General features: G+C 34.8%; 2 protein-coding genes across 2 annotated transcripts; one reads left to right on the top strand and one right to left on the bottom strand.

Moving 5' to 3' along the window:
- Window positions 1–372: 372 nt before the first annotated feature.
- On the bottom strand, window positions 373–3,768 carry LOC121731041 (flocculation protein FLO11-like). Its single transcript, XM_042120360.1, has 3 exons — window positions 3,573–3,768; window positions 3,097–3,279; window positions 373–945 (listed from the first exon to the last, which is right to left on the bottom strand). The coding sequence occupies exons 1-3, from the start codon at window positions 3,728–3,730 to the stop codon at window positions 411–413; spliced, it is 876 nt and encodes a 291-aa protein (XP_041976294.1). The 5' UTR covers window positions 3,731–3,768; the 3' UTR covers window positions 373–410.
- Window positions 3,769–6,232: 2,464 nt separating this feature from the next.
- LOC121731194 lies at window positions 6,233–10,579 on the top strand. Its single transcript, XM_042120549.1, has 4 exons — window positions 6,233–6,248; window positions 6,622–7,156; window positions 9,817–9,925; window positions 10,406–10,579. The coding sequence occupies exons 1-4, from the start codon at window positions 6,233–6,235 to the stop codon at window positions 10,577–10,579; spliced, it is 834 nt and encodes a 277-aa protein (XP_041976483.1).
- Window positions 10,580–10,846: the final 267 nt, after the last annotated feature.

Genomic DNA, 10,846 nt, shown 5'->3' with positions numbered 1-10,846 from the left:
AAGCCCCACTGATCATCATAATAATACTTATGTAGCACTAGAGAATTACTCTGTCGGGATAATTTTATTATGATGTAAAAATGAAGGTCTCATCTTTAACTTACCTTTTTTAATTTTATGTCACATTATGTACACATTTTTAACAGTGTAATGAAAAAATAATGATAAAATTAAGATAATAATAATTATTATAAAACACTTACGTTTTTATCACATAATATTATATTGTATTATAAAATCCCCTGGACATAATTGTATGATGACATAGTAGAATTGTCCTGAATACAGTAAAATCTATTGTCATCAACGGGTCTGAGGAATTAGGTAAAAATATATTATTTAACACCCTCATAAACTTCAAATGAGTATTTGAAGTAGAAGATTTTGTGGAGTATCGTGAGCATCTCAGATTAAGATGCAGCAGTTGTTGTGCTTGATTCTTCTCCAGAAGAAGGCGTGGAAGAGCTGGTAGTTGATGGATTTTCAGCTTCTGAAGTTGGACTAGCTTCGGTTATAGGGTTTGTTGTAGTTTGTTTGTCATCTGATGCTTCTACAGATGTAGAAGCTGATGCTTCGGTAGCTTCAGCTGAAGTAGGTTGAATGGATGTAGGATTAAATGTAGATTCAGATGAACTTTCTTCTGGTGCTGGTTTTTCAGAATTCTCATTGGATTTTTCTGTAGTGGCCTCTTTGGGTGGCTCTTCTGGTTTTGCATTAGATGCAGATGGTTTTGCAGCTGGTGCTGGCCTACTTGCAGCTGGTGCTGATGCACTTGCAGGAGCTGGTGCAGGTTTCTCCTGTTTCTTAGGTTCAGAAGCAGATACTGCGCTATCTGCAGGTTTCATCAATTTACCAGATTTTTCGGACGAAGTAGCAGGTACCGATGATGGCACTCGTGGAATGTGGTCACCGATAGGTTGGAAGCCATTTTCATCGGCAATATACCTGAGGAAAGAGAATTATAATAATCGATTAAAATATTCAATTACATACAAATTTCTATATTCTTAGCACTAGAAATTAAACCTGAATATAATTTATTTAATATATTTATTTAATAAAATTTACTTATAGGTGCTTCCCTCACCGGGAACATTCGCGTGTAATGTAACATTATAGATTATTTTAAGCAGAATCATAAAAAGTTGACTTCACTGTCACGTAGCATTGATGTTACAAGTTGTATCAAGATATTACACATTATATCATTACAAGGTGCGCATTGTAATGCTCGGTTTTCTTCCCTCACAATTGTAATGCTCGACTCGGTGACGTTACATTACAAGCGAATGCTCCCGGTGAGGAAGCACCTTACAGTTTGATTTCTTGGATTTACCATAAGATAAAAACTAGCAGTGCCCTGCGGTGTTACTCGCAGTATATAAGGGAAAATGAAATGTAATATTTTTCCACGGTAAAAAGTAGCCTATGTGTTACTCGTAATTCAGGGAATTAACTGAATCGATTCCAAATTTCATTTAAATCGCTTCGGCTGTTTAGACTTGAAAAAGTAACAAAAATACAAACTCACAAACTTTCGCCTTTATAATATTAGCACAGTAGCTAGGTATTACAGTATTCCATAGGGATAAATATTGTAATCTATACTTAATATTATTATAAAGCGGAAGAGTTCGTTTGTTTGTTTGTTTGATCGCGCTAATCTCAGGAACTACTGGTCCGATTTGAAAAATTCTTTCAGTGTTTGATTTTATTGAATAAGGCTATAAAGGCTATATTTTATGACGCTAAGATTAATAGGAGCGAAGAAATAGAGGAAAATGTGGAAAAACGGGAGGAAATTGTTTGAAAGGGCTTACTTGAACGCACTAATCTCAAGAACTACTGATCCGATTTGAACAATTCTTTGAGTGTTAGATTGCCCATTTATCGAGAAAGGATATAAGCTATATTTTATCACGCTAAAACTATTGTGAGCGAAGAAACAGAGGAAAATGTTGAAAAAACGGGGGAAATTATTTGAAAGGGCTTATCTCACGAACTTCAAGAGATCAATTTTTCTGTTATTTGGCACAGATAAGAAGAAGACCACGTGAAGGATCTAAGGCTATTTTTTTGTCCATGAAATATCTAATTTACGCGGGCGAAGCCGCGCGGAACGTCTAGTACTGTGATATTAGTGTGATAGTGCAATTAGTGTGGCTAGATGACGCCCGCAACTCCGTTGTGCCATATTTGTTTCGTCCGCGCGGGAACTGCACATTTTTCTGGGATACAAAATATCCTATTCCCGGGACTCAGAGTATCTTCATACAAAATTTCATCAAAATCGGTTCAACGGCTTGGACAGACAGACTCACTCTCTTCACACTTATAATATTAGTATGTAAGTATGGATATATTTTGTATGGATTAAACTCAAAATACTAATAAAGTACAAAAATGTTAAAATTATCTGTGATTTTGGAAACGAATTTTCTACGCACTAAAGAAATATAATGTTTCCTTTATATTATAATTACCTACTAAGACCTTTCATTACCAAAGCATCATAATTTTTTACTATCGTTTTATTACGCTTCATAATAATAATTAGCATGCATAAAATAAGTTATTATTCATAGAAAACATTTCCCGTATCTTTTTCATTTTAACGAAGAACTTGTTATCTTTAATTTAACAAATATTCAATTATGATGTTATAATGTCGAGTTTCTTTTAATGTTTTTAAGAATCAGAGAGTAACGTTATTATCACAAAAATACTATATCCATTTCTGTGGTTATTATATTATTTACTATAAAATATTTTCGTATTATTTTGCACCAAAAATTTAATGAAATTCCAATAAAATTTAAAGTCATTTATCATGCATTTAATATATTACCGGATTTTATAATCTGGTTATATTAAATGCATGATAAATGCTACATGGATAAAACTAAAAGATAGTTCAGCATTAACTAAAATAAGTGAACATTTTTAAAGTTCATCATATCAGGCTATAGTCGTCCACTGCTGGACATAGGCCTCTCTCAATGAATGAATTTCTAAAGTTACATAATCTAAATTGAATCACTTTTCACTGAAGGTTCGGTTTCGAAAAAATATGTTTTTAATGAGTTTTTGACTCACCTGACTGTGATGACTGTTCCGTCGGGAGCGGTATACGAGTAGGAGCCTCTCTGGACATGGATCTCGTTGCTGTCTTCATCACTCTCACCACCTTCATTACTGCTCGCACTACGGCTTTTGGCTTTGGGCACAATCTTCACATAAGCTTCTTCCTCCCGCTTGATTCCGTTTCCGGTCTCGTAGCTACCGAATTTGAAAAGTTTTTTATTAAAATTTCACAATTCATTCGGCTTTTACAAGATATCAAAAATTATTATTTTGTAAACGTGAAATAAATCATGAATATATATTTTTAATTAACAATGTATTTAAATTATGTTTAGGGTCTGTTTCACCACTTTCTGATAAAGTGCCTAATAGGCTATTCACAACTTTTTTGACTGATTCTCCATACTTGTTACTTTGTCAAGTTAATTGGTGGATAGCCTTATCAGGAAATGGTGAAACAGGCCCTTAGTAAACTAAATTAGACAAACCTAAATTTAAATGTTCCATTCGCTTCTAACTCTTCCGACTGCGAGAGGATGGGTATGACGGTAGGCTGCTGTTTCTCCAATGGAACCACATCCGTGGGGGGCGCCGCTAAAACGCAGACCACACAAACTGCAGCCACAGTCAACACCTTTGAATACATTATACTTGTGTCTCCAGAAAATTGCTAATGAATGACACTCCAGAATTCATGATCACGTATATGTAAGACTCATCTATTTACACTACCCTCCCCCCACCCTCCGCGGGAGCCTTAGCGTACGCTAAATATTTCAACCTTAGCGGCTGACTGGTGTGTTCTTCGAAAATTGCACAATCGCTGAGGTGTCAATAATGTGACGAAGGGTGACGATCGACTACTATTAAATGATAGACGATCGACGAGGCTTGTTGGCGACATTTTTCGTCCTACTGGTTTCGATGATCCAATGCATATTATTTTACCTGTTAACGGTGATGACATTTACTTAATTGTTATAATACGAGCTAATCATAATTGAATTTGCTAAATAAGTTGCGTAACATCTTTTAATAAAGTATTATTACATTGTTGAACTGCCTTAGATATGCACATTGTGCATAATATCAAAGGCTTTATTTGAACAACTTGAAAAAAAAAACTCTAAGGGCCTGTTTCTCCACTTTCTGATAAAGTGCCGAAAAGGCTATTCACAGCTTTTTTGACAGATTCTCCATACTTCATATTCTGTCAAGTTAAGTGGTGGATAACCTATTCGCCACTTATCAGGAAGTGGTAAAACAGGCCCTTATTGTTTTGGTTTTCGTTTAACACTGAAACTAGAGGAACTTGATGTGACTTTTTCAGCGATTCATACAAGCAACGTGAGTGAAACTGCTTTTCATTTCATTTTTCTATCACTGTTATATGCGTACCTCGTCTCGTCTCATGTCGGTACTAAGTAAATCCCAAAACTAATTAAATAATTTAAAACGTAAGTGAAAGATTTATAACGTAAGGTAAGTAACAGTAAAAAAATTGCATTTTTTTTGCATACGTGGAGACTTCAGGGCCGCAAAAATGATTTGAAAAAAAAACTGAGGATTTCATGTGTAGCCAGATACATTAGCCAGATGATGAAGATATTACTAGATATGTTCAAATTAAAGAGGAAAAAATGAGTAAGTAATTGTCCTAATATTATAAAATGCTAGTTATGTAGTTCTTCCACCTACGTCTTCAATTCAATAACGTTAAAAACACACCCAAAAATTAAATGTAAAAATAACGCACTTTAATTTTATATGATAAACCGAAAAGCTTATTTTATTTACAAGATTCACATCTAATTAAAAATGTCATGGCTTGTTATGGTCAAAGATAAAATAATCAGTAAAGTTGTGGTAAAGCTAAGTGCGATTTCGTTCGCTACTCTATTAATAAATTTACTAGTTGATGCCCGCAACTTCGTCTCGCTGAAATTCGTTTATCTTATATTTTATTTTTTTATTTATTTAATGCTTTATTGTGCACAAGAAATATTAACAAAACGACAATTCACACAGTAAGACGACACAAAGGATCTGCTTATTTCTAATAGAAATCTCTTCCAGCAGCCCTACGGAGAGAGATTTGATGAGGATAGCAGATAGGGCGTGCACAATCATGAATGTAATATTATAAAAACGTACTTCTAAAATAAAACTAATAAAATAATAGTAATAATAATAATAATGAATAGATAAAATATAATATGATATGAATGACAAAATAAAAATAATAAATAAACCAAAAGCTATAGCTACAACTATATTTATAGCTACAGCTATATTTATAGTATTATAATTTATAACTATAATAAATAAATACTATATGTATATATAAATAATAATGGTATTTAAATGGATACTATATCGAACCGTACATTAATTTCTTTCTCGGGACTCAAAGTATTTCCATACCAAACAGCAAACGGTTCAGCGGTTTAGGCTTGAAGAGGTAACAGACAGACAGACACACTTTCACTTTATGGTATTAGTATATAATGCTTAGAAAAAATATTTATAATTATTAGAGTTTCCGTGCACACTGCATATTGCATACCTAGTACATAAGCAATATTGCTAAACTAATGCTTAGTTATAATAATTATTGTCACCGACTTTCTTCTAATGTAATCAACCGGCGTAAAACAGCGCTTGCGCTGTGTTTCGTCGACTGAGTGAGTTTACCGGAGGCCCAATTCCCTACCCTTTTCCCTTCCCTACCCTCTCCTATTCCTTCCCTACCCTCTCCTATTCCTTTTTCTACCCTCCCCTATTACCCTATTCCCTCTTAAAAGGCCGGCAACGCACCTGCAGCTCTTCTGATGCTGCGAGTGTCCATGGGCGACGGAAGTTGCTTTACATCAGGTGACCCGTTTGCTCGTTTGCTTGTTCGATGTTTTTTTTTATGAAATAAGGATTTCATAAAAAAACATCTTGTCACGTTAAATTTAGTTAAGTTTGCAATATTATTATTCTTCCTAGTAGTTAACCAAGGTTATTTTAAAATTTATTATGTAATTAAAAATAATTTAATATATAAAATGAATCTGAGGTTTAAAATCCACAAACAGAATAGTTAATTTAATTTATATTATGTATTTTTCTAAAAAAATAAACTTCGATGCACGAGGCGAGTAAAATGTCAAGTGGTGTTGGTGAGTTATGTCCTAATGTGTGTTATGGAAAAATAATTAATGAAAATATGGTGATACGAGACAGCTAGAATTGAAGCTTATTAATAAAGTTTACGTCATGTATAGTGGTATACATGGCTATCGTTCTTGTTTGACTAGTGATTTGTTTATAAAAAAACAATATAAATAGGATAAGCCATTTAGCAAACTGATTCATCTTTATTTCGTGTTCGCTTCTCGTATTTTGTAGTGTTGTCCCTTGCAATGTTGTTTATTTATCCCATAATATTATTGTGTTTTAATTTTGTTTATATTAACTGTGACGTGCCTAATAGGAACTCGGAAATAAAGCCTAGAAGAATCAATTTCGCTTCTCGTAATGTTCGACCTTCAGAAATTAGTACCACCACCGAAACGATCGAGCTGATAGGTACAAACGATTTGCCTCCTGAAATACTGACTCCCGTTGATCAGGCTGAACCAAAAAGAAATGTGACACGAGTTCGCAAACAAAAGAGGCGTAGAGTGGTTCATAAAACTATTGTGCCTATCGACAACAATTTCACTACAGAAAAAATAAAAGAACCTGAAACAACAACCACCACCACAGCAAAGTATGAGAAACATATTTTAGTAACTAAAGACTTTGAAAAAACTACAGAAAGATACGAAAAGAAAGTTGAACCAACGCAAACCCCTAGATTACTAGTCACAAATAAACCAGAGAAAGTAGAGAGTAGAATACAGGAACAGACGACCACAGAAAAGCTAGAGCAAAATAAAAAGAATGCTGGCGGTCCCCGAACCTTCCCAAAACGTCCGCCAGAATTCAATCCAGTTTTCAAGAAGAGGAGAGAACGCGATCCTGTTGTAAGGATAGTTAATGAAAAGAACTTTGTTTATGGACATAACGGGAATTTCCACTTCAGGTACTTATTATTATTATTATTCTTTTCACTCCTTTGAAAACGGTGATAGTAATTTTATGTTTCGTACCCAAACATTTAATAGTGTTGTATGTTTTGTAATTGTAAGCAAATATTTGCGTCGTTATGAAGATGATTCACGCGAAATATTTGTATTTGCAGTAGTTAAGTAATTATGACACAGAAAAAAATCCCAAAATAACCAAAACTGCGTGTCCATGCGTAAGCAAAGTTGAGTAACGAGTAACGACGTAAAACGTAATTTGTCATAGTGTTATCCTTCAAATTATAAGTTGTGTTAAAAGGTCGTTATGCCTTTTATTAAGTTACATTAATTTATAATGTAAACATCCTGAATAACTAATAATCTATACTAATATTATAAATGCGAAAGTATCTCTGTCTGTCTGTCTGTCTGTCTGTCTGTCTGTCTGTCTCGCTTTCACGCCAAAACTACTGAACCGATTGCAATGAAATTTTGTACACAGTTATTCTAGAGTCTGAGAAAGGACATAGGCTACATTTTGATGTGGGAAAATATCTTATTTCCATGAAAATATCGATGAAAATTTATTCGCATTGCGCAGGCCAGCGCTCATCCCGGGGGTCCTGGGTTCGAGTCCCGCAGGCGGAACAAGTTTTCAATGTTCCTGGGTCTTGGATGTGTATTAAAATAATATTTCAAAAATCTTAAATATAGTTATTTTATGTATAATATTATAAAAAAATCCAGAAATATATCGATGCAATTTAGTTCTAATACGATTCAACAGATGGCGTTTTATTTTATTTTAGTTCTAATACGATTCAACAGATGGCGTTTTATTTTTTACTTAAATATATTTTATGTATCTATACTTCTATACTAATCCATACTAATATTATAAATGCGAAAGTATCTCTGTCTGTCTGTCTGTCTGTCTGTCTGTCTGTCTCGCTTTCGCGCCAAAACTACTGAACCGATTGCAATGAAATTTTGTACACAGTTATTCTAGAGTCTGAGAAAGGACATAGGCTACATTTTGATGTGGGAAAATATCTTATTTCCATGAAAATATCGATGAAAATGAATTCGCATTGCGCGTGGCCAGCGCTCATCCCGGGGGTCCTGGGTTCGAGTCCCGCAGGCGGAACAAAAAGTTTTCAATGTTCCTGGGTCTTGGATGTGTATTAAAATATTATTTCAAAAATCTTAAATATATTTTATGTATAATATTATAAAAAATCCAGAAATATATCGACGCGATGCAATGAACATTTTAGTTCTAATACGATTCAACAGATGGCGCTTTTTTTTACTTCGTTGGAACATAAAACTAATCATACTTATTAGTTATTATGTTTTTGTTTATAGTTTTTAATACGTTAGAATATTATGTTTAATAATATTATCACTTGCTATAATAATAATCAATCTATCTTATCTTATAGAACTCCTACTGCATTTCTAAGGAGTTCGAGTGTGTTGTGTTGGCCTATATTCCATCCAGAAAATATATCAATGCAATCAACATTTTAATTCTAATGTATGAAAACAGATGGCGCTTTATTTTTTACTTCATTATTATAACAGAACTAATCATACGGTACCTACTTTATTATATATTATTGTTTTTATTCATAACTAGCTGTTGCCCGCGACTTCGTCCGCGTGAACTTTAGTTTATAGCGCGCGGTGTCAACAAAATTTGTGTCAAATTTAAAAACTTTTTAAAACCCTGGTAAGTGGTACCCCTCTTAGGGCCGCGCTACACCGGAATGGCAGCGCTGAAAGTGCTCGCCTCGCCGCTGCCATTCCGGTGTAGCGCGGCCCTTAATTAATCAAAATACCCAAAAACAGCTGTGCAGTGTGCACATAATCTGTACTAATATTATGAATGCGAAAGTATCTCTGTCTGTCTGTCTGTCTGTCAGTCTCGCTTTCACGCCAAACGCCAAAACTACCGAACCGATTGTAATGAAATTTTGTATACTGATAGTCTAAAGCCTGAGAAAGGACATAGGCTACTTTTTTACTGGAAAAAAGGGTTGTAAGGGTCGTAAATTTGTTCAAAAAATTCATAATAGATGGCGCCGTGCGTCTTCTACATCGCGCTGACGCTTGCTCAAAAGTCTTTCTATAAGAGGTGGTATCATCCTACATTTAAGTCTCGATTTTTTTCGATTGTTATATCTATTCTACGGTATTAAATAACTCAGTACTTTATCTGTGCAGGCAGTGACGTAACCTTAAGACCAAATTTCACCAACGACTGTTAAAGTTAATGCTCGAATTAGTATCACGTTAGCTGTTTTGTTTTTCATATGAATGAAAGAGAAGACAGGATATTTTAACAAGCTGTTAACACTAACAGACGTTGGTGAAATTGGGGCTAAACCTATCAATGATAAATAGTTTATGGGTAAAGTTGTGTAATTGGGGGGCTAAATAAGCTTTAAAATTTGGCATAATATATAAAGTTTAACATACAAAAATGAAGTACTTATTGTTTGCACACTGCACAGCTGTATTGATTTAAGGGGTACCAGGGTTTTTTTATAAAAGCTTTTGACACCAATTTTGTTGACATCGCGCGCTATAAACTGAAGTCCACGCGGACGAAGTCGCGGGCAACAGCTAGTACCTAATAATTTATTCACAACTCCAAATTATGTGATTTCAGTTTCGAAGGTGCCGATGGGACCAAAGTTTTTAGCAAAGGAAATCTTCTCTCGTCACCTTTACAACAACGCAAAGCAGGAGAAGCAGTTGTAGGAGGATTTGCTTACAAGGTGAACATTAATTATTAACGTGACACCTCCAACGTGGATATCGCAGACATATTAGATTGTCAATTAAGTATTATGCGGCAGCCGGCTGCCGCTTGGGGATTGATGGGTTAATATGAAAGTAATATTTTTGAAAGCTGTTGTATCTGCCTGAATCAAGAATATTAAAATGATTGGAAGCTGTGAAAAAAAATTGCAAACATGCTTAAGAAGACCCAACAATTTGGTACAATTTTTTCAAACTTATAAAGCTTAGTGACGATATTAAAAAAGTGCCAGCCTGTTTGGATTCCAGTGCTCGATCATCTCTATTTTAATTAAAAATGCTTCTTTGTCACTACATTAATTTTATTCACCACTTCATCATATTCTACCACGCAGGCCTATTGGAAACAATAAAATATTTTATAATAATTTAATGTATTTTGATGGGATACTTCTCTTTAGAATATGGTATTAATCAAGCAAAATATTTCTTTACAGGATGAAGAAGGCAACGATTACAGCCTGTCGTACACAGCTGACGAGCACGGGTATCAGCCTGTGGGGGCACACTTGCCCACCCCACCCCCAATCCCGCCAGAAATCGCACGGGCACTTGAATTTCTAGCCACTAAGCCCAACCCGGAGCCGACTGAAAGATATTATTACCAGTAGCTGTACTGGTAATATCTTTCAGTTTACTGAGTTCCTTAACAAGACTTTAAGATTTAGGGCCTGTTTGACCACTTTCTGATAAAGTGCCAAATAGGCTATTCACAACTTTTTTGACAGATTCTCCATACTTCATCTGTCATGTTAAGTGGTGACTTGTGGATAGCCTATTCGGCACTTATCAGGAAGTCAGAAGGTCACTTATACGTGGGAGAGCCATGCTTCGGCATGAATGGGCCGGCTCGACCGGAGAAATACCACGTTCTCACA

The sequence above is a fragment of the Aricia agestis genome, chromosome 10, assembly GCF_905147365.1.
Source record: "Aricia agestis chromosome 10, ilAriAges1.1, whole genome shotgun sequence".
Taxonomy (NCBI): Eukaryota; Metazoa; Arthropoda; class Insecta; order Lepidoptera; family Lycaenidae; genus Aricia; species Aricia agestis.
Note: the sequence above shows the minus strand (reverse complement) of the source record. Positions and strands in the feature narration are given on the sequence as shown.

Bases quoted from the DNA above. Each gene is read 5' to 3' on its own strand.
- LOC121731194 (XM_042120549.1), top strand. The intron at 7,157-9,816 runs GTACTTATTATT...ATGTGATTTCAG, and splicing joins AACGGGAATTTCCACTTCAG to TTTCGAAGGTGCCGATGGGA. The intron at 9,926-10,405 runs GTGAACATTAAT...ATTTCTTTACAG, and splicing joins TAGGAGGATTTGCTTACAAG to GATGAAGAAGGCAACGATTA.
- LOC121731041 (XM_042120360.1), bottom strand. From the start codon at position 3,730: ATGTATTCAAAGGTGTTGACTGTGGCTGCAGTTTGTGTGGTCTGCGTT. The intron at 3,280-3,572 runs GTTTGTCTAATT...CAAATTCGGTAG, and splicing joins AATGGAACATTTAAATTTAG to CTACGAGACCGGAAACGGAA. The intron at 946-3,096 runs GTGAGTCAAAAA...CTCTTTCCTCAG, and splicing joins GGAACAGTCATCACAGTCAG to GTATATTGCCGATGAAAATG.